The sequence below is a fragment of the Rattus norvegicus genome, chromosome 10 (assembly GCF_021556685.1).
Source record: "Rattus norvegicus strain SHRSP/BbbUtx chromosome 10, alternate assembly SHRSP_T2T, whole genome shotgun sequence".
Classification (NCBI taxonomy): domain Eukaryota; kingdom Metazoa; phylum Chordata; class Mammalia; order Rodentia; family Muridae; genus Rattus; species Rattus norvegicus.
The window spans coordinates 47,597,510-47,623,946 of record NC_141543.1 but is presented as its reverse complement, the minus strand read 5'-3'; the positions used below and the strand labels follow the sequence as shown (position 1 = coordinate 47,623,946).

At 43.8% G+C, this 26,437-nt stretch overlaps 2 protein-coding genes across 21 annotated transcripts in view; one reads left to right on the top strand and one right to left on the bottom strand.

Moving 5' to 3' along the window:
- Window positions 1-1,504: 1,504 nt before the first annotated feature.
- Mfap3 (microfibril associated protein 3) lies at window positions 1,505-17,268 on the bottom strand. Of its 5 annotated transcripts, none has more exons than XR_015630313.1 (4): window positions 17,037-17,263; window positions 7,624-8,058; window positions 3,425-6,185; window positions 1,505-2,553 (listed from the first exon to the last, which is right to left on the bottom strand). XR_015630313.1 is itself a non-coding variant. In XM_087570296.1 (3 exons), the coding sequence occupies exons 2-3, from the start codon at window positions 7,895-7,897 to the stop codon at window positions 5,416-5,418; spliced, it is 1,044 nt and encodes a 347-aa protein (XP_087426422.1). In that variant the 5' UTR covers window positions 7,898-8,058; window positions 16,811-17,263; the 3' UTR covers window positions 1,505-5,415.
- A 34-nt stretch (window positions 17,269-17,302) lies between these two features.
- The window catches only part of Fam114a2 (family with sequence similarity 114, member A2), a 34,867-nt gene continuing 25,732 nt past the window's right edge, over window positions 17,303-26,437 (top strand). For 2 of the 16 annotated variants that reach the window (NM_001402011.1, NM_001402010.1), the window contains 4 exon segments: window positions 17,303-17,405; window positions 21,877-22,070; window positions 22,416-22,518; window positions 22,813-22,905. In NM_001402011.1, the coding sequence (NP_001388940.1) occupies window positions 21,891-22,070; window positions 22,416-22,518; window positions 22,813-22,905 (376 nt within the window). In that variant the 5' untranslated portion in view covers window positions 17,303-17,405; window positions 21,877-21,890. 16 annotated transcript variants of the gene reach the window in all.

The window sequence follows — 26,437 nt, the reverse complement described above, 5'->3', positions numbered from 1 at the left end:
ATCTGATACAGGTGTGCTCAAATACCAGAGTGTTAACTGACCCTGAGGATAGCCTGTTAACTAATAATAGATACTTTGGAGGGCTTGCTGGCCTTTGGCCCAGCCAACTGTAGATGTGAGTGTCCCCAGGAAGTTGGAACAGCAGGTTCCCATAGGAACCCTCTCCACAGCGTTCCTGTACTGCCTTCCTTCATGTCTCACTTCCCTACATTACCATCATCTCCAAAATAGACTGATTTCACAAAAACGTCTCTGGAGCTCCTTCTAGAATCCAACTGTGATATCTTGTGACTATGAGAATGAAAGCCACACGCAAGAATGGAGAGGAGTCTAGAAGCCAAGTCTTCAGTAGCTGACCTGAGCCCTTGAATCAGCCCTGAATTGCTTGTGCTGAAATTGAGCACCACAGTTTGCTTTTAGTGGGCCACCATCCCCAGGCTGCCTCAGCACACAGCAGATACAATTCTGAGCAGTGTGAGGAATGTATGGCTGACAGGTGTATCATTGGACCTGGCTAACACTGCTGATGCAGCCCTTGCACTATATACTGTGCTAGGCAACCCGTGTTTCCTATGCTGCTCCAGCTAATTCCAGTGTGGGTTCATCCAAGTAGGCATCATTAACTCATCATCAAGCCTGGCCAGCAAATGCTGACAAGTGTGGTGGAATTCCATGCTTAATTTAAATTTGCTCCTCTTTAAAGTTAATTAACATCAAATTCCACACACCCATCCTTGACTACAAAGTCAGTGGTGGCATTAGGATCATGTACTTTGCCAGTGAAAATTGGCTGGCTCTTCACTGCAGAGTCTGTGGAACATAAGTAATGGGCTGTATGTTGTTCCACCCTTGCCGTTCTCCTTTTTCTGCTGGGTTCTGTCACCAGAATTAACACTACACTTCTCCCAGAGCCAATGCTCCCAGCTGCTGAAGCTCATGAACATGACGCACTGGGAACACACACCACCAGGCCTCTGACTCTTGGGTCTTGGTTGGATCTGCTTCCTAGTCACAGACAGCTTTACTTCAGAAGTAGGAAGCTATGTTGTTTGGGTCCAGGGTGACTGTTACCTGCTGGTTTGTTGTGGAGAGAGTACCCACCAAAGTGTGGCTCATGGCACCATACAGATTAGGAGAATATTGTTTTGAAACAATCAAACTGCATTCAAATACATCCTTGTTTATAATTATCAGGATCAAACTTCAGGGGCTGGAGAGATGGGTAAGCCGTTAAGTGTACTTGCTGCTTTTGTAGAGGACCTGGATTTGGTTCCCAGCCATCTACATGGTAGCTCACAACCATTCACAGCTCCAGTTCCAAAGGTTCAACACTCTCTCTGACCTCCTTGGGCACCAGGCATGCACTTGGAGCATGGACATACATGTAGGCAAACACTCACACACACACAAAATAAATCTGAAGAAAGATCAAACTGGATCTTATAAGAGAAGTTCACTCTGTGGATTCAAGTAAATACTCCATTTAACACACATCATTCAACTCTGACTTTTTAAATGCAAGTTTAATTAAAATAATTGTTGAGATACAAGTACTATCAACAACACTCATTCCCTTTTGTGTGACAGGTCCATAAGCACCCAGAAGTGTTCCCGAGAGGCCGAGTGTTGTCACATTCCTGCCTAGGTGAGAAGACTGTGGCTCTGGAAAGAGGATACATTAGTTACAATGGCTGGTGTGGGGACGAGGCCAGCACTGTGCTGAGCTAGGCTCTAGACAGCATGCATGCAGCCTCCTGGGTCAGTCAGGGACCCAGCTGTAGGGTGAAAACTACATGTTGGGTATAGAAAGCACTGGCCCATGGGCTTCTGAGGTTGGGGAACTGAAGAGGAAGTGGCATGCAGATGGGGATCTGACTTTCAGTATGTGGAAGGGAGGAAAGTAGCAGGGGGGGGGGGAGGCGGCGGCTTCCTCACAATTGTTCCAGGGTTGGGGATTTAGCTCAGTGGTAGAGCGCTTGCCTAGTAAGCGCAAGGCCCTGGGTTCGGTCCCCAGCTCTGAAAAAAAGAAAACAAACAAACAAACAAACAAAAAAAACCAAAAAACAAAAAAACAATTGTTCCAGGGCCAGCAGTTCTTACCACCTTTATACCAATATATAGTGGACAGGAAACAGACAAGCTTACCAGGCTTGACTCAAGAAGCCTTTGCCAGGCATAGTGACACATACTTGTAACCCTAGCATTTGTGAGGCAGAAGCAAAAAAATTGCTCCAAGTTCAAGGCCAGCCTAGGCTACATACTGAGACAAAGGCAGACAAAGGACAACATGGCAGTGCATGCGTGATTCTAGTATCCACGAGACTGAGACTGGAGGATAACATATTTGAAGGCAGGTTGGACATATAGAAAGACCTGCTTTTAAAAAATATTTAAGCCATATTAGACGTGGCTTTGAGGACTGGGGTTATTAAACTGTTATAAACACAACAGGGCATCAACTCCAAAGTGCATGAGTGTAAGGAGTATATAAAGATGCTGGAATGGCAACTTTTTTTTTTTTTTTTTTTTTTTTTTTGGTTCTTTTTTTCGGAGCTGGGGACCGAACCCAGGGCCTTGAGCTTCCTAGGCAAGCTCTACCACTGAGCTAAATCCCCAGCCCTGGAATGGCAACTTTTGATAGATTTATTTTATGAAGCCACTATTTAATTCTGTAAGGACACTGAAGTTCATTAAATGACAATACAGAATTCACAGTATGTCAACAGACCTATTTTACACATTTTGCTGCTCAAAGGCATTTAAAACAAAACAAAACAAAACAAAACAAAACAAAACCTAACTAACCTATAAAATTCAGCCAGCCGGAAAGATGACAGCAGCTGGGAGCAGACGTTCAGACGGTGGCTCTAAGTTTCTACAAACAGAGGAGACTGTTAAATCCATTTGGTTTGATCAGACACAGAAAATATTAACAGTTGTCCTCTTCACTTTGAAAAGTAGATTTTACAAGTCTGCTACTCTTCTTGAGTTTGACCTATCCTATTTTGACAGAACTTGAAAGGCTCAAAGCAGGGCAGTTGCACCGGCCACCAGTTAGGACCACTGGATCAAGTCCAGGCTTAGCGCACACAGGAAGACTGACACCCCACCCTCAAACACACACCTATTGGTTAGCTTTTTGAGACAGGACCTTGTTAGATAGCTCAGGCTGGCTTAGCACTTGTAATCCTTCTGCCCTTGCCTCCCAGGTACTGGGATTATAGCTGTGTTTCCCCATATCGAGTGTCTGTTTTATGTTTCTGTGATGACTGACCCAGGCTATGGTGGAGTGGCCTGTATGAATTCTGTAAGCTTACCTAACTGTTTTGGTATTTTCCATTTTTGCAAAGTATCATTTTCTGAAACTCTGGTCATTAAATATGTCTACTTTAAAGTTCAAGACATTAATGTCCCTTCTAGGAACATGTGGGGGTAAAATCATTATTTAAGGCAACAGACTTCATTGAAGAAGTGACCCAGACCTTGCTTTATCAGGTGAGGAACTATAGATCTGAGAGAAATTCAGGAGACTGATCCCACAGAATAGATTTTTAAAAATTTACTATGTCCAGAGAACAGTAGGAAGGGAAAACATGTTCTGTAACTTAGGGTATGTCTAAGAGCCCTTATTCTACAGCCAAATGTATGAAAACAGCTTTCCTTAAAGAAACTCACATCTCTGAGCCAAGGCAAGCTTTTTGGTTGAATGATTGGTAGCTTTTGTTTGGCTCTGAAGGTTTCCATGGAAACAGCCTGAGAGACAGAAAAGGCAGCATTACCATATTATCCATATGCCACTTGATGAAGCTGCACACTGATTCGTTCACATTGTCCAGAGCGGAGGTGTCGTATGTATCTGATGAGCCTGACAAAGGCAGGCACTGAGCTCACTGGTTACACTTTGAATTTCCTGCTGTCCTCTGTTTGTTTGACACTTTAAATTAAATTCCGATGAACACCTCCTCTGCACATTTCCCTCGGGACCTTCTAGCTGAAGCAAATCTCCCACAACCAGAAGCCAAATGAAGTGAAGCATTGCCTTGAGCTCCACAGCCACGATGTTAAAATTCTATGGCATGAGCTTCCTGCAGCCGAGGAAAGGATTGAGAAGACTACCTACAATCTGTCATGTCACTCTCCGTCAGCGGGAAGTGCCAGCGTCAGTGCTTACTGTACCCCGACGAGGCGGGCAGCACCACCACTTGTCGTTTCTCCCTTGGGTTGATTGCCTGTTTTTAATATAATAACGAACTGAGCACAATGATCTCCTCTGATTTCAGGTAGGTGCTTCAAGAAAGGCTACAAAAGAGCCCTCAGTCAAAAGGATGCATCTGAAGAACCAAAATACTAACAACAACGAGTCTCGGCAAGACAAGAGGAGGTGTATCACCTCTAGCACCAGGTTGAAGAACACAGGGGGCAGGGGTGCTTGCGGTTGGGCACTACTGCGGATTCTGCAGTTCTAGACCTACACAGAATCCACCTGGGAATTTAGTACGTCTAAAAAGAGAAAGCCTGAGACATTATTAAAAAGTATCAAAATTGATGATTTTCAAGAGAGGTGACTTGACATAGTTCTTGTTCACAAAACACCGAAAACATTTTTCCTTGGGGACATCAAGGCCAGCTCGATGGACTAAAGGTAAAGATAAGCTAAAAAGACAGGATGTACTCCCAAGAAGAATACATTTCTCATGGAGAGAGTGACTTTTTCTCCCCCGCCCTCCATCCTTTTTTTTTTTTTTTTTTAAAGACAGGGTCTCTCTGTATAGCCTGGCTATCCTGGATTTGCTCCATAGACCAGGCTGGCCTAGAACTCAGGAATCTGCCTATCTCTGCCTGGAATTAAAGGCATGTGCTACCACACCCAGTGAGAATGATTTTCTCATCAAAATTTACTCTCTAGATCTGTGTAACACAGTGGTGCCTCACTTAAAAGATCTGCCCAGCACATGTTCACTCCCCAGGGCAGAGTCTCTCCATGTCTGGCATTGGTGTAGACGACTAGAGTGCAGAATAAAGTCTTTGGATGGACCAAAGGTCTAGTGAAAATCTGACTTAGAGGTGAAATAGGTAAGAAGTTTGGGTTTAAGTTTCAACTCAATGAGAACAAGTCACTGATTCCATTGATAGGGAAACTTAGGCTTCAATGTGTCACACATGAGCCAAAGAAAAACTGTGACCAGAAGTCTTACTCAGGACCTCTCACCTTTCAATTTTAACACATATCACTCCAGCAACCTTAAGGAAAATGACCAAATATTAGAAAAATGCTGCCCTTTCACGATGACTTTGGCAATTCATGCTGTGGTGTGCTTAAGGTTAAAGGGAAGACCCTGGTCATTTTACAATAATGTTATGTTCTCATAGCAGGCTCTTTCCTGAGCACTGGGCAAGCTGTCAGTTGCCACATGCTCATTCTCTGTGGTGAGTGCTGCCCTCAGCCGATGCAGGGTCACTGGGTGGGCTAAAATGACTGCTGTCTTGAGAATCTGTCCCAATGCTTTTGGTCTCTGACTGAAGGTGGACAGACACCTGTACTGCTATCTCCTGTCCTTGCTCACTTAGAGAGCCATCATCTGAATCTCCACCGGGCGAGTTACTTCGGCCTAGCTCTGGGTTAATCACATAGATGCCACTTTGAGCGTCTAAAGCAGGTCTCTCCTTAATTCTTTCTCCCATGTCATCAGGGTCATCCACTCGCACAGCCTCAAACATTTCCTCAACAAAGGCCCGGCAGTTGAGAATAAGGGGTGGGAGAGGGACGCTTCTGGCCAGTTCCTCAATATAGCGGGCAAACTCCATAGTCTTAAACTGTGTGACCTTGGCAAGCTCGAGGGTTTTGGCTGAGGTGATGATAGGGATACGCTTTGCAATCTCAAAGGCCTTCTGGAGCTTCTCAGCGCCCTCGGTCCTGAAGAACTCGTTGATGGCCTTCTCAGTCTTGCGGAGGTGGGTGCTCATCAGGCACAGCCGAGTGACGTTCAGGATGAGTGTGATTGTGAAGGCGATCAGGCAGACGACCATATAGTACACACTCATGTCTCCAGAGGTGAAGATCACACGGAGGGTGACCGAGTAGGAAGCACGAGTGGGAGAAGTGATGATGCATGTGTAGAGCCCACGGTCATCAAAGGCTACGCTGGTGATATTTAGGAAGTTATCAGAAACCAACCATTTTCCACCTAATAAATCCAACAGAAATGAAAAAAAAATTACAGAAAAGACCGACTGCCTTGCCAATATTTGCCTTTTCATAAAAGTACTGTAGCTTGTCTGTTAGGTTCTACTGTTTAAATCAAGTTAAAAAAAAAGAGAAAAAATTAGAAAGGAAAAAAGGCAGGCAGGCAGAGTGTCACATCTGATTAGGATTCTATCAGCATAAAATAAGCAATGAAAATTGATCTTTCTGACCATCCTTAGGCTAGCATTTCTTTCTCACTGCCAGACACCAAACCTGTCAGGGAGACAGGTACACACAGACCCAAAGACCAGTCTTTCAAAGACATGGTCATCCATGTGAATCTATACCACGCTGCTCTCTATACATTTTTATACATGAAAAGAACATGTCTCAGAAGTATAGACATGTTTATTTGTGGGGCGATGGGTTATACACTTTTATTGAAATGCTGCTTACTTTTTATCATGAACTCGTATGACAAGGTACAAAAGTTATGTTTTAAAATGCATCCAGATGGTGCTAGAGGTAGTTGAGTGGGTAAAGGCACTCCTCAGCAAGCGCGGTAACCTGTAGCCACTGAACTGAGCAGCAACATGCTTTCATTGCTCGCTGCTTCTTGATTACGATGTAATATGACCAAGCTGTTTTGAGCTACTGCCACTGGCTTCCCTGCAATGACAGACTGCAGCATGGAACTGTAGGCTAAACCCTTTCTTCCTAAGCTTCCTTTGTCAGGGTATTTTATTATGGCAACTGGAAAAGAGACTAAGATCTTTTTGTGTGTCCTGTTGGAGAGCTAACCCATGTTTGCCAGGAAAGGACTTACCACTGAGACATACTCCACCAGTTAGTGTATGGGTGGGAGAAGGGAAGAGCACTGTCTCTTCTGCCTTAACTTAAAATGAAGAACGAATCCTCTGTTTTAAGAGGTAATATTGTCTATCTTGATAACAATGTTTGCTGAAAGTTTGGCTTTTCTTTTATATATATATGTATATATGTATATGTATATGTATATATATATATATATATACATATATATATATATATATAAATACCCATCCTTTTTTACAACAAAATAAATATAATTATTTTGTTCTTTTTGATATGTATAATGCTTTAGAACTTAACCCCTACCCACTACCCCCATGCTGGGATCAAACCCAGGGCCCTGTGCATTCTAGAAAAGTGCTCAACCACTGCTGTATCCCTAACCTCCTTTGGAGCTAGTCTCCTTGACATTTTGTCTTGGGGAATTCTTTTTTTTTTTGGTTCTTTTTTTCGGAGCTGGGGACCGAACCCAGGGCCTTGCGCTTCCTAGGTAAGCGCTCTACCACTGAGCTAAATCCCCAGCCCCGTCTTGGGGAATTCTTGTTCAGGATGTGATAACCCCCAAGAGCAGGCTTGAGTCACCTGCTAATCACACCTTACAGGATTACCTCTGCTATGCAGCTGCCGTCCTTTCGAGTTGTACCAGTGGACTTCTCCATAGTGATCCACCGTGAGAAGACACTCCAGTGAAACATTTGTTCCCTCTTTGGCTATGATGACATCATCACCTGAGTAGGAACCTGCCGAGAGTTCAAAGCTCGAAAGAAATGATGCATTGTATGAACTCTGATTCGTTCCCAGTGGAGTCACATCTTCCAAAACCAGAGCAGTTGGCACAAAAGTGACCACCAGTAAGATGGACAGACAATAATGCAGCTTCATGGGAAAATCAGAGGCAGTCCTGTTTAGACTTGGAAAACTCAGATGTGGCTATGCTCAACAGGATCGCAGTGGATGACTTGTTGCTGGTAGAACAGTTTTCCAAAGAAGTGGTCCAGGTGTTCTGAGGCTTTCAAAATTAAAAGATGAGTGTGGAGACCAGCCTAAAAGAAAGCCACATAGTGTTTACCTGAGACTCATCACGGGATAAAACTGCATGCCCCAGAAACAAACAGGCATAAAACCAATTAAACAACAGGTGCTGATAGCAGGGATGTCAGAGTAGCTCACAGAGATGGAGAAGCTGAGCCAGATATCAGCAGTCTTAGATTGTAGCCAAACCTTGCTGCCAGCGCCCCCACTGTGACAAGCAGCTTTCTCTGGGCTTTCACTTCCTCATTTGCCCACTGAGGAGAAGGATGAGAGACTCTAAGGATGCTTCTGGTTCTAAACGCAATAGAGTCCATTTCACTTGGAAAATTTTATGCAACAGGGAGTCAATGAGAGCTGGAATACAGTTTAATCATCTTTTATTTCAACCTGCACCACTACCATATGCTAGACTAGTATGTAAAGCAACTGATATGTCTTACTCATTACCATAGAGATCAAAATCTGTATACTTCAACTATATATGCAGATCAAACAAATACTTCAGGGATATCTGAGGTAAAATCTGGTCTTGTTAGGAAAAAAAATACTATGTGACCTACACAAGAGAGATATTGATTTCTGAGGCTATAAAACCTTTCTCTCAGAATGCTATACAAAAAGCCCCATAGCATCTTCTTTACAATTAAAAGACAAAATAGTATATTTAATAGTATGTATAGAAATCTATTTCTGGATTGAAGTCTAACAAAATTGACATCTTAAGTGTGCAGTTGGTAGAAATAAAAATACATAATTACAAGGAACGACTATTACACAAATTTGGAAGAATAAAATAACTCAAAAGCAGAATAAAAGTCTAGTCTGAGTTTTGGTGTTTAGGATTTTCTCTTCCTAATTTGATTCCCCACTTTTAACCACCAACTCACAAGGAGAATGTCAATTCATACTTCTATAAATATGTGGCGAGACGCTCTGTTTTATTTCTTCTCAAAGTCCAAGGTAATTAGCTTTGAGGATGACATTTATCTCCTTTTATACTCACAGGAAGGCTGCTTGATCATAGAACATAAAACCAATGGGTCATTGTGTTTTGCCATTAAACCCTCAAAGTCTGAATTACAAGTTTTAAAATGTCGTTTAATTTCATTAAGCTCTTAAAGGACCAGATGAACAATGACAATAAAAAATCTCTATCTTTAAAATTTAAGGACAGACTTATTTAGAACAAAACAAAAACTTTAGACTTTGGCTCTACAGAGTATGTTAAACATGTGTTTACTTCCATTTCCTCATAAAAACCTATTAAAATGACACTGAAGGAAACAGCCTTGGGCATTTAATAAACAATTTAGCTTACTTTATAAACTTCACAGTGCTGACTTGTTAGGATTATGCCAGAAGTTAATGGGAACCGACAAGCACCAACAATGAAACACTGATGAGGACCAGAAGCCAGGCTCTGTGCTAGTATAAGCTTCAAGTTCTTGGTCATGGAAGATGAGCGGTATCTGACAAATACGACTTTGTCCTCCTCCTAGACTAGCAGTTAAGCTTCCCCTGGGACTTTGACAGGGAGTTCCCCAGGCTCATCTGAATCAAACTGTGAAATGTCATTCACTCCCATTGCCATACTCTTTACTGTCAAGCTAAGGCAAAATCTTTAAATCCACTCATTTTCTTTCTGTATATTTATTTTAAAAGGGACCTGTACAGCACTTCGGTGGATAAATCAACCTGTATGGCCAAGTATAAAAATGATTCATTTCAGTTACTGTCACCTGCTGACTCAGCAGTCCTTGTGAGGCCAGTCATTGCGAGGCCCAGTGTTGTATCAGAGAAAGGTCTGTTCCCACTCTGTGTTCTTCTCTTAATGCCTTGATCCTGCCTGCAGTCAATGTCCATTTCACGAGTGAGCCATGTCTCTTGAACTACTTTAATCTTTGACCTCTTCAATTGTCATTGGACAAGTATCTCTCTTACTTATCCCCATCATTACAATCCTGAGTCCACCTCTGATTTCATGTCAGCACCAAGAATCCAGCCCAGTCTCTTTCCCTCCAGAATCAGGATCCAGCATTCTCTGCCTCCTGAGTCTGCTTGTGAGATATACCCACCACTACCACTTGTGGCTCTCCTCTACCTCTTTTTTTTTTAAAAAGATTTTATTTATTCATTTTATATATGATGAGTACACTGTCACTGTCTTCAGACACACCAGAAGAGGGCACCAGATCTCATTACAGATGGTTGTGAGCCACCATGTGGTTGCTGGGATTTGAACTCATGACCTCTGGAAGAGCAGTCAGTGCTCTTAACCGCTGAGCCATCTCTCCAGCCCTCTCCTCTACCTCTTGACTAGTGACCCTTCTGCTTATTGCTTGAGCTCTGGCCTCCTCTTTGAGGAGTTCCATTCTCGATCTGCCCATCCTTCGGGTCTCCTGCACGGTTCACTTTCTTGGGGGAGGCTTTCTCAGTGTGCACTGCCCTACGTTTGAGTCCTCTTGCACTTCTGCCTTGGGTAACGTATATGCTCACTAGAAACTGAATAGATGAGAATGCGGTCTCTACACTGAAGCTGCTGGTACAGGTAGAGAAGGAGGGAAAGCAGAATTGGTACAGATTGAAGCTGTGCAGGGCTACTTGATTTGGCTTTTGGTGTCTGTGAACATGGTGGGTACCCATCTCAGAGCCTGCAGCAGGCGGCCGTACTTCTGGAAGAGGAACACTGTGCTAGTGATTTAATATTCAAGTGAACAAGCATTCTTCAACAGACTTGCAACCTCCTCATTACCAGGTAATCAAGGAAAAGGTTGAAACAAAACAAAACAAAACAAAACCCCTCCAAATTCAATACTCATCTAAGTATTATCATCATCTAGAGAGCTTTTAAAAATACAGATCTAGGGGCTGAAGAGATGGCTCAGCGGTTAAGAGCACTGACTGCTCTTCCAGAGGTCCTGAGTTCAGTTCCCAGCAACCACATGTAATGGGATCTGATGCCTTCTTCTGGTGTGTCTGAAGACAGCCAAGTGTACTCACATACATACAATAAATAAATCTTAAAAAAAAAAAAAAAAAAACCCCAAAAACCCAAAAACGGATTTGCTGTGGTCTTAGATTAGCAGCCTGGCTAATTCTGGGGCAAGGGTCCCTGGGCTGACATTTGGTAGCACCATCACAGTTGCTCTTCTCTCTGACAGTCCTGCTAATGGTGCTCTAGATTGCAGGGACACTTCCTACCACAGAGCTGAGCTGTCACACTCCATTTTGGTCCTGGCTGCCTCTGCACTGGTACAACTGAATGCCTGCAATCTGATAAAGTCAGGGTGGCCGAGGTTCCGAGTGCAGACTTGACTGAGCCTATTTCTTGGATGGACATTTGAGCCTGTATTCTAACCAGCCCTGTAGTTCTTACAAAAGTTCTTAGAGTTTCTGCCTTGTCCCCCTCATCTTTAAAGTAGGAAAAACAACAGTACCTATTCTTACAGGAGTGGGGCCTAGAGATAATGTATATAAATGTAGTCATGCCACAGCACTCACTCAATGCATTCTATTTATTACTGCTGTTTGTTCTCTAGATACTATACTCACACGTATACCATTTGACAGTTATACCACTAAGCACTTTTACTCACAATACCATAAACTGTAAATATTCTGGGGGGTGGGGAGACACCATTGCAATTTCAATTTTTAATTCAAAACGTCACTTTTCTTAGTTCACCACAAATCACTATTTTTCAATTACATCAAAATGTCATATCACCTGTGCCCTGCATTTGTGGCAGACAAGCTTCCTTATAATCCACATATCCTGTGGGTCCCTCAAGCCCTGCCTCTGTCTCCCAGTTAAGTAAGCTAACTGAAACCTTTGTTTTGGGAGTTAGAATGGAGATATTTGTAGCTTAGGGCCATTTGAGAAGAGTGAGCATTCAGGGTGTTGAGGCAGTTTGGTTCAGCCTACCTACAGTGGAAAGCTGAGAGATAGGACAGGAGGGATGGAGAAGAGAGGGAGCCATGAGAAGATGAAGAGGAGGTGGAGAAAGAGCCTCATAAATGCTGCTTTGGCAATTACAGAATTCAAGTGTTTGGTACCAATGACTTTTTTTCCTTAAAGAAATAAACATCTTTACTTGTTTGTTCATTTGCTTTTTTCAGGCCAGGGTTTCTCTGTGTAGCTCTGACTGTCCTGGAACTCACTCTGTAGATCACGCTGGCCTCAAATTCAGATACACACCTGCCTGTTTCCCCTGAGCGCGGAGATTAAGGCATAGGCCACCACCATCTGGCTCTTTATTTGGTTTTATTCACAATTAAAACTATGAATCATTAAATTTATCTTGTGATCAAGGAAGCAAATGGGGAAAATGGTTAGGTAGGAGAAAGAAGATTAGAAGCCTCATAAGACTAAGATAACCATAGTTGTAGTCACCAGGTGACCCTTGCTATCATGCATCTCCAGCTATTTCCTTTGTACTTTGGCAGTGGTTCTCAGCCTGCAGGTCAAATGTTCCTTGCACAGGAATTGCATACCAGATATCCTGCTTATCCAGATATTTACATTTCAGTTTATAACAGTAGCAAAATTACAGTTATGAAGTAGCAACAATAAGTTTTATGGTTGGGCGGGGGGGTCACCACAACATGAAGAACTCTATTAAAGGGTCCAAATGTTAGGAAGGTTCAGAAGCACTGCACTATGGGATGTTTTGAGCAAAGTACCCTATGGTCCACAACTACAGTCTTTGTTCTATATTAACACAGCCACTTGTGTGGGCTAGGGGGTTCACAAACATCTTCATAACAGAATCTACAGAAATATCACAGCCACCCTGAAGCTGATCCTCTGTCAAAGGGAGTAGCACAGCAGCCTAAACCTGACTTCTTGGCAGGAATCTGCAACGGCCTTGAGTGTCCAGTCAGCACTAGCTACTTTAGACCCATTGCAGGCATATGAACACGAAGGCTTTCTGCTATCAGCCATGAAGAATTAGAATCCACCTGCAGGTAAGACATGTTGAGCAGCTGGACACAACAGTGGCAAAAGTTCAAGGTGACTTATTCCTCATATGAAATCTTAAGTTAGCGTTAGTGGTTTCTTTAACTTGCAATCTAGACTTCGAGTGACCATTTTCTTTCCCAAAGCAGTGATGATGGAGGTCAGCAAGTGTTACCACTCAACTCAAAGCCTGACTTTACACCATCAATTAAGTCAGGAACCTACCACACGGAAGGGAAAGCAGCCAGTGCTGCTGCTGCTGCTCAGGTGAGTCAGACTGGCCCCCACACTCAGGGATTTACAAACTAGTTTAGAAGCTGGGGGCAGAAACAGCTAGCCACACACACACACACACACACACACACACACACACACACACACACGATGGTGTGAGCAGTGCTGGAGGGAGGTGCAGCTGTGCTGCGAATGCAAGAAATCAGGGGGATGCATGAATGTTAGGAGTGTGAGCCACTTCTGACACCATGCCTGTTATTGTCAGTGTAGCAGCTGACATGTTAGGATCACGAATGAGCAGAAAAGTAGAGGATTTTGCCCCAGAAAACCATTCTGAATATTAACTATTATTTTAAAAGTCAGGAAGAGTCTTCACTGTCATTCTTAGCAGACTGCTTGGCTGCTGTTCCTGCCAACTTTGAGCGAAGAAATATTTCCATTTGGCTCCGGTTCTCAACAGAAGCAAATAAGGAAGCAATGTGGCTGACTTCCGTTCCGGTGGCACAGTATTTAGTTGGCTATGGAAATCGCTGTTTGCAGAAATCATTTTGGGTAAAGTCAAGGGGGGAGAACACTGGCGCCCAGATGGCAATGTTTTTCACTCCAATTACAGCAGGATACTAATGTCCCAGTCCTATAATTAACTGCTCCTCATTGTATTTACAGCGCATCCGCTCTGCTCTCCCCTTAGTCACACTTGCAAAGTGGAGGTTCCCATACAAACTGCCACACAGTTGACAAAGTGGCATTCTGAGGTGGCAAGGAAGAAAGCAAATGGAGAACAGCTTGTGTGTCCCCACCATCCACCGCAAAGAGCAAACACAAGTTGTGCTGCTTACCTAGCGGTTGCCATGGGGATCTGTGACATTGCAAAGTTAGTTCTTAGGCCAAAGAGATGGTGCCGGGGTAAAGACACCTGCTGAGCAAGCCTAGAGAGTTGAGTTCCATCCTGGGACCCACATAAAGATAAAAGGGGAGAACTGACTCTACAAAGTTGTCCTCTGACCTCATGACCTCTGACCATGGCACATATGCTGTCTGTTTCCATATACACACACTAAATGTATATATTTAAAGTTACTATTTACTATTCAAACGGAGGTCATCATTTTGAGGGCTATTTACTTAGAAGTTTCTAGTCTATATTTCCAGTCATTTCCTGAAGCCTACCACTCTACCCCCAGGCATATGGACAATCTTAGCTCAAATGTCAACATAGTTTCTGGCATAATAAAAAAACATTTTGGGTCTCCATCAATGGTAGTTTGACAGGTTTGGCTCCCATAGATTCATGTGTTTGAGTACTTGGCCTATAGGGAATGGATCTTTTAGGAGGTGTGGCCTTGTCGGAGGAAGTGGGTCATTGTGGGGGTGGGCTTTGAGGTCTCCTATGCTCAAGCTCCACCCACTGTGGAATTCCAGTCTCCTGTTTAGATGTATAACTCTTGGCTCCTCCAGCACCATGTCTGCTTGCATGCTGCCATGCTTCCCGCCATAATAATGGACTGAACCTCTGAAACTAAGGCAGACACAATTAGATGTGGTCCTTTATAAGAGTTGCCTTGGTTATGGAGTCTCTTCACAGTAATACAACCCTAAGACACCATCCTTTGTGGAGCTTTGTCTAAATGTCAGTATTATTCTGACTTCTATCCTTTTTGGCATAGCAGGCTTAGATTCAGGACCTTCCCACTCATTTTCTTTCTTCTGTAGTCTGAAACTGAGGAAGATCCCACTGTATCCTTAACTCACAGTGCAGCCCCTCACGGTAATCCCAGACCTACCTGTCCAACCAACATACACATGGCTTAGAGGGGATCCACAGAATCCTTCCGGTTTTGAAACGCCAAAGCTATAGGATTATGTAATTTAGTGGCCCGAGGAAATGGGCTCTCGAGTTATAAGTACCTGGTCCTTGATCTGGGTGAAGCCCAGGCTGGAAAAGCCTTTGTTTTCACATCTACTGAATGAGGTTAGTAACGGTAACGATCTTGGAATGTCTGGAAGCATGGATGTAGTAGGTACATTATAAATATATGTTGTTATTATTATACTTTTTAGATACTTTCCAGTTAAGGTCCTACTGTATCTGCCCAGATCACAGTCCTTTTACCCCATATGGGTACCACACTCTAAATCCAATCTAACCGCTTGCAATATATCCAAATTCTGTCTTTCAAAGAAAAACAATCTATTAGGAGACCTCTCACTATCTCGGAGATAAGCTTAAAACTTCAGGCAGCAGCAGTAACTCTCCAGGAGCTGGGTATGTACGCAGCAGTGCACGCGTGCACAAACTGCCTGATGTAGTTTGTAATTGGTATGGTCTTTACCTGCACCTTTATCATTTGCTCTGATGTGCTCTAGGACTTTCCGTATCTGGAGGCGGATTCCACCTTCACCCCTTTTTTTGCCTAAAATTATACAATGTTTCCAGCCCCCACACAAAGCTTCCATTATGTGTGTCTTACTCTCGACTGTCTCTAAATAGTCTTCCACTTAACACTCTGGTTCTAGTTGTTCTTTTGGCTTATCAGTTCCTCTCTCGGCAACATCGTCCCACGAGAAATTAGAGAAATTGTGTTTTTGAGAAAAGCTCTCCGTGTTGTCCAGGCTGGCCTCAAATTTGCGCCCCATGGTAAACCTGAGCTCCCCCTCCTGCCTATATCCCATCTGCTAAATGCTGGGATTACAGACCCATGCCAGCACTTCCACCCAGAAAATATCCTTAATAGAAATGCCAGTAATCATCGAATGACTTACTGTTTTAAAAGAAACTGTTTTTTTCAGAGTGGTTTTGATTTCTTAAATAGAAAGTACTGGTAGCAGTAATCTATTTTAACAAAACCCTTTGAAACTCTTGGTAAGTTTAAGTGTAATGGACTCTTTAAGATTAAATTTTAATGATAACATGTAAATAGACAAGACAGCTACTAGTTGGCCAAGATACACTCCTACACATTTTTCCTTTACAAAAGAAAACCAGAAGAAATCCCTTTTCTGATTTATTTGTTAAACCAGACATTTTGGTTTGAGACAGGATGTGGCTGGCCTAGAGTTCACGATGTTGAACTTGCAATTCTACTCCAAAGGAATAGGCATTTAGTAAGGTTGTAGGTAACATCAGCATGGCAAAAATTACCATTGGAAGTGAAGAAAAATATTTATAGGGTTTTAGGGAAGTGGCAGTTACATCTGAACACTGATGTAAGGGACTGAATGGAAGGGGAGAATCTGTCCGTCCCCCCCCCCCCTTTTTTTTTTTTGTGCTAGGGATAGAACCCAAGGCCTTGCACATGACAGGCAAATGCACTACCATTTAGCTATACACTAGCACAAGAGCAAGAGACTTGAAAGCAAGTCTTTACTTCTACCCCACACCCAGTTTTTACAAAAATTTTGCTTAATGCCTTTTTGGCTAAACTGCTCTCAGGGGGAAATGAAACGACACACTGCACATTTGAGCAACCCCAAAATTACAAATCAAACGCATGTCGCTCTCCTGTTTAGAAACCTTTAATTACTTCCCTCCGAGTATCACATTTAAAGTCAAACGCCTTGTCACTGACCTGACAAAGACTCGGTGCCTAGGACTCTCTTCTCCCTCTCTTCTCCGTCGTCTCTCTTTGCTATTTATTCAAAAGCTCTACTCCTACTCCCAATAGGCAGGCTTCCTCCTTCTCACTTCCTCACTCAGTTCCGTTCCATCAGCAGATTTCAACTTCGATTAAAGCTCTTCACTACCCTCTCAGATCCCGTTGTTTTGATTTGTTTGTGGTCTCCCTTCCCCATTACCTTTGCAGTGAGCTGAGAGCAGGGCCTGCACTGGATTCCCAGGGCGTCGCTGGCCCTTTAGTATTCTGTAAATACTTCACGGTGGAACCCCCACACCCGCTCCCAGCCTTTACGGAGGGCTGGCATCCTGATATCCTCCGTGTCCAGCTCCAAGAGTCCTTTATCTCTCAGGAAACTACCTGAGCAGAGCATTCACTCACCTCACTGCATTCAGCGCCTTCCGTCCCAGGAGATACTTGACCCGGAAGCACTCCTTGAAGGCAAACCCGCCTCCGAGAGGAGGTCAGGAATACTTCCGTGACTGTCGGATCGGCGAGCAGGCGGCGGTGGCCGCGGTGAGGGGCGGTGTCGGGACTGCGGGGCTTCCCGGTGAGGGCGGCGAAGGCTGGGGTCGCCGGGGTCACGGGTTGAGGGGCTGCAGCACTTCCGGCTATGTTAGATGGTCTTGCAGGCCTAAGGGGCTCGAGAGCTTGTTTACCTCAGGCCTGGGGGTGGGACCTGCGTGTGGACGTGCGGAGACGGGAGACCGGCCACGTTAGCCCGGGAGTCCGCCGCTGCTTGCAGCCGGGGTTCCTCGCCGCACGGACAGGCTGCAGCGCTGACCCCAGGCCGGGCTCTCAGCTAGTCAGCCGTGCCAGTCGCACCGCCTGTCTCAGGGTAAAAGCGGTGGGAACGCGTGTGCTTTGGGCTTATGTGTGTCTCGACTGTGAGGCGCCTCGTTCGAATTCTCCAGTCACCTGGATCCTTCTCCTCCAATCAGGAAAACCCATTTGCCCCAGACTACCCAGAAAACATTAAATAGTACAATTCCGTATGTCTGGTATGTGTTTAATCTTAACTTACAGGAACGGTGGAGAGGGTCATCACCACACAAACAAATCTTGTCTCCTGGCTCAGCCTAAACGCTTGGCAAGGCCTCGATGCTCATTAAAATCTTCGTTGTGCAAGTGAAGTAATAGTGATAACCAGAGTTTACTAATTGGAATGGTCTAGTTTCATAACATTTAAACGAACTTACGCAATACGTATGCTCGATTTGCCTACATCGAGCTCATCGATGGGCTGTTTATTGTAGGTTGTAACTCGGAGAAAGAAGAAAAAGGGAGTTCTAAAACAGTTTTTACACAGCTACAAGAACACCTTCTGAACTTTGTGCAAGCATGTTGGTGTCTTTTTGTTAGATCAGCCTTTGGACTGACTGGGGCAGAAATTGCCTTACATATCATCTCTGCCTCCAGAGCGGGGTACATATGCAAAAGGTTCTATTTTTCTGATCACGAATAAGTAAATGAGTTATTTTTCTGATCATGAATAAGTTATTTTCTGATCATGAATAAGTGAATGAGTTATTTTCTGATCATGAATAAGTGAATGAGTTATTTTTCTGATTTGGTTTGCATGGCAGTTGGTACTTGTATATGGGTTTTTTTCCTCCATGAGTTTTTGGGACAGTTTAATATGTGGATATCATGTACCCACATAGTTTAGGCGACACGGTCTTAAGCCACCTTTCTAGCCTGTGACCTTGCCTAATATGGTCATTACTCTAGGTGACTCTTCGTGGGCTGCTGACCTTTCTTCTGTGTTGTTTCCATACCCTTTGTTTATAGTTACTTTCCTGTTACTGTGATAAGATACTCAGACAAAAACAAGGAAAGCGTATTCTGAGTCACAGTTCACTTGTCCACAGTGGCAGGAAGGCCACATAGGAAGTGGGTCACATTGCATCCACAGCCTAGGAGCAGAGAGCAGGGGCTGTTTGCCATCAGCTAGCTTTCTCCTTTCTCTACCTTTGGGAATTCCAGCCTATGGACTTGTGCCACCCACAGTAGATGGGTCTTCCTGCATCTGTTAACCTCATCAAGACAATCTCCACAGATGTGCCCAGAGGACTCTCTAGTGGTTCTAAGGTTATCAGTTTGGCAACTGAGATTCACCATCACACCCTTAATTTTTTTTTTTAATTTCATTGGCATTTTCATTCCTTAACATCTTAAGCATCTTTAAGGTAGACTTTACAAACACAGATGCGTGCAGGGTCTGATTGAATTACTATAAAAGGGTAATAGGAATTTGGAGATAGTAGAGTGTGAGAGAATACTGTTCTCATGCAAAAGGATTCAACGGCGGCCATTTGCCACCAGACAGGTCTTATCTACTCAGATGCCCCTGTGGCATTGCCTTTTACAAGGGGACCTGGAAACGTCTATTTCTTTCTATGGAAGATGAGACCTTAAATGTTAGCAACCAGTTGAAAAAAGGTTTAAACGGTGTGGACTAATTAAAAACACCTATAGGCTTTGGTTAGCTAACAGATTTCTAGTTTGTGACCACGTCTCTAGATATACTTTAGGAATCATTCTCTGATGCTTATGCTTTATGCTGCCTTCTTTGTTCTTTACGTTTCAGGGTGTGTGTGTGTGTGTGTGTGTGTGTGTGTGTGTGTGTGCGCGTGTGCGCGCGCGCGCGCGCGCGTGTGTGCGTGTTGAGACAGTCTCACTATGCAGCTCTGTCTGTCCTAAGACCCGCTGTGTAGATCATGCTGGCCTTGAAATCTCAGAGGTCTTCCTTTGCCTCCTAAGTGCTGGGACTGAAGGCCAATCAGCATGCAGTATTCTTTGCACGTGCTTCAATTATTGTGCTATACCCCGTCCGCCTTTCTTGTAAAAAAAAAATTTTTTTTTTACATTAGAAGCATGATTGCTTGAGTTGGATTTATCCCTCACTTAGTGCATACGTCAGCATACCTGGTGTGTATGTTGTATATGTGCATGTGTGTTCATTGATGACAGCTGGTTATTCTGTAAACTAGTATTTCTCTTAGTGTAAGTACCAGTGACATGTTGGCTTTAATTGCCAAAGAGCTGTATTCTCGGAAGGGATTGAGTTGGATAATATTGCTATTCCAAAGCTGACCTGAGGGACCAGTGGATGTATTTAGGTGGTAGAGCTTGCTTAGCATGAATGAGGTCCTGGGTTTGATCCTGGCATAGCAGAGTAAATGAAATAAAAAAAAAAAATGGAATTCAGATGCTTTGGTTACATCAGATGGCCCAACTATCAAAACAGCATTAGGAATATTTACAAAGAATATTAAAAAGTAGAACGCTGATCTGACATGGTTTAAACAGCCTCTGGAAAAAATTGAAGTAAGAATGAATGCTTAATGATACAATCTTTGAAGGACAGTCTAGTGAAAGGAAAGATTGATAAACAGGCTTCATCAAAAATGAAAACCTTCCTTGGTGAAAGACCCCATGGAAATAATAAAAAGACAGGTGTGGTGACTCATGTCTGTAATTCCAGCACTTGGAAGCCTGAGGCAGGAGGATTGCCATAAGCTAGTGTTCAGCAAGGAGGGAGATCTTATCTCAAAAGGCAAAACAGAATAAGACAATGAAGATAAGTTTTACACTGGGACGAGACTGAACCTAGAACATCAAGTGCTTTAAAAACTCAACAGAAAACAACACAGCAACCTAAGCAAAGCGTGCAAGGATGCAGCTAGCTGTTTCTCTGAAGAGACTATTCAGATGGCAGATACGCCCCTGAAAAGGTGTCAAGTGTCGTTAGTCTCGAGGAACTGAAACAGAAGCCACAGTGCACCGCCACCACATACTTAGAAAAATGGCTCAAGGTGGTGGTAGTGGGGGAACCTGGCCAGAATGCAGACATTTTTGGTTATTTGTACTACTCTGGAAAAGATGACAGTTACATATAAAAATAAGCATGGGCTTATTATGACCCATATTATTAATATAGTCTTAGTCATTTATCCCAGAGAAAAAGCTTATGTTCACATAAATACCTGTACGTGAACTTTGAAAGTTGTTTTAGTTTGTATAACAGCCTCATATTGGAAACTGCAGATTACCTTGAATGGGCAAATACCTTGTGATGTATGTATGTATGTATGTATGTATGTATGTATGTATGTATGCATGCATATATCTTCTATCAATCTATCTTCTATCATCTATCTCCATCCATCCATCCACCCACCCACCCACCCACCCATCCACAATGAAATTATTGAGAAATTGAAAGGGACTTTTGATGCAACCATAGCAGAACAGAGGGACTTAAGCTGAATGAAAAAAGTCACTCCAAGGATAATCTGTATACTTCAGTGTATATGACTTGAAAATGTCAGTGTCAGAGAACAGATCAGTGGTTGGTTGCTATAGGTTGAAAGGGATGTGGGAAATGTCTAGCTACAGAGAGGATGGCCCAGGTATCCTTCGGATTGATTTGTGCCTTACCTGCCACTGGTGCTCAATAGAGTTAAGTAGTTGACCCTCTGTGTCTGGGAATCAGCATTTGTGGATTTAACTAATCATAAGGAGAAAACAGTTGGAAAAGTTTCATCTGTCCTAAACCTGTGCAGACTTGTCATTGTTCCCAAGAGTGTTTTAAGTCCATTGCAAAGTGTCAAATATGGCGTTAGACATTACAAATGAAGTAGAGGTCATGAAACTGTGAGGATGCTCCTGATGATACGCACACGCTGTCCGTTTTATAGAAGGGATGTGGCCACCGAGATTTTGTTGTCTGCAGGGTTCTTGCAGCCAGTTCCCTGCAGAAACCAAGGGACGGCTGTGACTGTGGTAACGTTTTACGTAACTAATGTACACATAAAGGCGCATGTAAGAACAGTAGAGTTGGGAGGACACTGGTGAATTTCAGCCATGTCAGCTTCTGATGGGGAGCTGGGTGGAGGTAGATCTCTTTGTGTTGTCGTAGTAGCATATGAATCTGAAAGTCTCAAAAACACTAGGCAAATAGTTTGTACTAAAGAAACCGGCATCAGTAGATTCTTGTCGGGCTTTTGTTTTAGCAGGTGATGCTGCAGTCATGGCAGATAAGGATGCTACAGAGACTCCAGCGGTGACCGAAGCAGCCTCGATCCTTAAAGATGAGAACTGCGAGCCAGTAGAGAAGCCAGAGAATAAATGTCAGCCTGCAGTGTCCACCCGGAAAAGACCAGAGACCAGACCTTCCAGTGACCTGGAGGCCTCTGAACTTCCTGCTCAGGTTACACAGGCTGGGGCCAGCGTAGCCTATATTAAAATTTGGGGATTTAAACATACAAGTCTTAGAAGGGATGTGGGAGCAGTACTAATTTACAGTGGCGTTCCCTTCTTCTTACAGCTATAACATGTCGCTCTTTGACGCAGCAGCACCTTTATCAGGGATTGCATTTGCTGCAGGGTATTTATGTGCTGCTGGCTTTCATCTGTCAGCCCAGCAGGATTGACACAAGGCATGAATTTGCCAACCCATGCTTCTCTCATGATTAGATCCTTGGTCTGTGTACTTCTGAGCCTCCTCTAACTTTCTGTTTTCTTTTGTCTTGTTCCTTCTCTCACCGGAAAACAGCAGGAGACTGCTTCTAAAGATGCATCTCAGACTGGATGGGGCTACTGGGGCAGTTGGGGCAAGTCTCTACTCTCCTCAGCCTCAGCTACAGTAGCTACAGTAGGTAAGACCGTGGGTCATTTCCTTACTTTGTGCGTGCACTGGGGTTTATGCCGTGCTCTACTAGTAAGCTGAAGTCTAGGGATTCATTTAAGCCAACTTTTTAGTGATAAGTCGGTGGGATTTTTGTTTTGTTTTTGGGCTTGGTAAGGAGATGATGACAAGGATGGGTTATCATGAAAATAATGTCTTGTGACCATGATTTTAGAAATAAGCATATTTTATTATTATTTTTATTTGTTTCTTCAGTTTTAGTAACAACACACAGCACATGAATGCTAATTGTTTTTCTCGTTAGGACAAGGTATTTCAAATGTCATTGAGAAGGCAGAGACTTCTCTTGGGATTCCTAGCCCCACTGAAATTTCAGCTGAAGTCAAGCAAGCAGCAGGTCAGTATATGTGCTTGGGGTTTCGGTTGGAACTGACAGTTAAGTTCATTTTTGGCACTGGCACTTGGTGATAATACTAAGTCAGTACCTGACACTTAGGGCATCTTGAGACTGTGAGGAAGAGGGTCTGGGACATTGAACTCCAGCTGTGTCTCCCACTGCCATGCATGTGCCTCTTCACTGCACTTTTGCATGGATGAAGTGGCTCAGAGGCTGGTAAACACTCAGCAGCAAGGCCTCGAGCATGGCCTTTGAGAAGAGCTCGCCGTTGTGTCTGTCATAGTTAGGTTTCCCATCAGTAGAGTTAGCCCAGTCTGAGTTTGTCGTGGCTGGACAGAATGATCGTAGTGTGCTAGCTGGTTTGTTTTCATTTGGGTTTTTGTATGAAGAAGAAGTTCTGTTCTGGTTTGTCTGGATCAGAGGGAAACCTACAGTCACTCATACCCAAAGGACACAGTTACCACTAGGGACCAGGAGAGTTTTAAGGCCAGGCTTACTTTTCTATCCCTTAGGGGCCATACTATTTCTCACTGTTGTTTTCTTTGCTTTTTTCTTTGTTTAAAAAAATATGTATTTATTTTATATATGTAAATGCATTGTTACTGTCTTCAGACACACCAGAAGAGGGCATCAGATCCCATTACAGATGGTTGTGAGCTACCATGTGGTTGCTGGGAATTGAACTCAGGACCTCTGGCAGAGCAGCCAGCGCTCTTAACCACTGAGCCATCTCTCCAGTCTATTCTTTGCTTCTTTCTCTCATCTCCCATGAAGCCACCTGGCTCCCTTTTGGTCTCCTCCAGCTCCACCTTGATAGAGCTCTGGCACACATGATATCAGAAACTATCTGGCTCCAGTTGTTCCCACTTATGAATTCCTTGGAGTGAGAATTAGATTGGCATAAAGTTAGGTCACTTGACTGCAGTGTAGATACAGCCAAGAGACAAGCTCACATTACACAGATATGGCCCCACAGGCTATGTGTGTGAATTTGAGGCACTGTTTGTATTGACAACCTTTCCTCTCCTCCCCTCCTCTTCCTATCTGTCTTCTCTTCTCCTCTTCCCCTTCTCTCTTTCTTCCTCCCTATTCTCTCCCCAGCCCTTTCCTCTTGCCTTCTTACCCTGGTTGGCTTTGAAGTCACGCAGTCCTCTTGCCTTAGTCCTTCAGGTGCTGGGATCACAGCTCAGAGCTTACACCTGGCTTTCCTTATGCTTTCTACGGCTCATCACATGATACTATAACTGAATGTGCTCAAGGCCAGGAATGAAGTAGAAAGGAAGTGACTTTCCCCTACCATCTCTCCCTGGGAAGAGAGTCAGTTTCTTCTTCAGCAGTTCCTAGCATAATTCTGAAATAGCTCTTGGGGCTACAGAGGTGACTCAACCCCAAGAGTTTTTCCCCTCTCTCCTGAGGACTGAAGTTTGGTTTCCAGCACTTGTATTAGTCAGCTCAGCTATAATTTCAACTCCAGGGGATCTGATCCCTTCTTCTGGATTTCAGAGCACCTGCACACACATAGCATCTACTCACACAGACTCACACATAAGTAAAAGTACATCTAAAAAAAACTGGGTCTTATGCTGATGCTGTAGTGGCCATAAGTATAAGTAAGAGAAGCCTGGGTTTGGGAGTTAGAAGTGGCATTAGATGTAAACTGTGTCATCTTCATACTGGAGGCTATCAACTACCCAGGGCCATGGGCCAAGACATGCATTGAAAAACTAAAGTCCTTCATGGTGAGCTCCCTGGTGGAATAGCCATAGAGTTAATTAATGTCTTACAAGTGAAAGTGTTATAGTGAGTGTGAAAATGTGAGGACAGGAGTGTTAGTGGGTGCTGGTTCTTTTTATGTCTCTGAAGATGAGAATGCAGAGTAGGGCTCAGACTCAAGGCGTGACAGTAATTCTACTCAGTGGAAGTCCATGGGCTTAGATTGTAGTTCAGTAAGAATGATAGAACTTTGCCTAATTAGAATAGACTACTTTTGGTAAGAAGTCCTTTCCAACCAGGCTGGCCTCGAACTCAAGAGTCTGCCTGCCTCTGCCTCCTGAGTGCTGGGATTGAAGGCTTGTGCCACCATCTCCAGGCTGCTTTGGTCATCTTTTAGGGATCTGTGTTTCTTTAGAGGACCATCTCATCTTTGCTTTCCTTTCGTTTGCAGGTAGTTATGGTGTGTGTGGCTTAAATGAATCTTTTAATGTTTCTAAGCAGTTATTCCAGCAGTCAGGAAATGGAGGCAGAAGGATAGAGAACCTGAGACCTATCTCAAAACAAAACCAAAAATGTTAGTGTGCTTGCTCAGGCTGAATCTGGAGTAGCCTTTACTCAAGGGTTTGCTTAAGGCTTGGCTCTTCTGTGGGCTCCATCCATTTCCCAGGTACTTAATGAGTCCACTCGGTAGGGTGGAAGCCAGGCGTCTTAGCCTAGTGCGAGCTCTGAAGGTTGTTTAGCTCACTGCTCCAAGGCAGTTTCTTTCCCAGCCTGTGGAGTCTCCTGTGCCTGTGTACTGAATTCCCTGCAGAGCAGCAGTCATAGCGAGGCACTCAGCGTGTGTGTTTCTGTAGAACCTTAGAATTCTGGGGTGACAGAGTCCCCTTAGCTCCTACTGTCTCTCATCTCTGCCCTTCCCTCCCTGTAGTTTGAAAGTTCTTCTGAATAGCAAGCCAATTCAGTCCCAGGAGTCATTTTGTTTCTCCTTTCTGTTGGACCAAAATCTCCTTGTCTGACTCTGAAGTCATCTCTTCCCTCTTGTCTAGTTTTATAGCTGTCATAGTAGGAGGGCGAGTCCAAGAGCAGTTAGTACATTGTAGCTGGAAACAGAAGCGGTCCTCCAAGAGGGTGTCTCAGACTGGGCACTCAGATTATGTGGTCGCTCAGTCTGAACTGCATGCGTGCTACAGCCTGAGTCCCTGACCCCCAGAACCCGTGTAAGAAGAGCTGTAATACTACTGTTCGAAAGGGACAGAGAAGACACTGTATGGGGCTCGATGGCCACCTAGCCTAGCTTAATCAGTGAGCCCCAGGCCCCAGTGAGAGAGACTTTCAGAAAACAGGCTTTCCTAAAGAGCATCCCAGGTTAACCGCTGGCTTCCACATGCACACACATACATGACTTACATGTGTACTACACACATGAACACATTTTCACAACGCCTTTGCCCCAAAGTTGACTTCTACAGGGTTAAGTTAATAAGATGGAGTAGATTGTTTGTGGGACATGGACACCATGATGCGGGTCTGTTTGATGACAACCATTGAGCACCACTTTCTACGGCAGTGACCTGCGGTTCACTGTTAGCTGTGCAGTTTATATTTGGATGTTTGCAGAGGTACTTACGTTTATGCGGCATAGTCAATAGAACGCCGTGATCTGTACTCCCCTGGATCTCATGGATTATAAGAATGTTTTAATGACCAAAAAGGTTCATGTAACTTTTATCCCTGGTCAGTCACTTGCCTGTTTTCTATGGTTTCCCCTTACCTAGAAGTTTGTGTCTATGAGATCACTCATTATACAGTCTGATTTCAT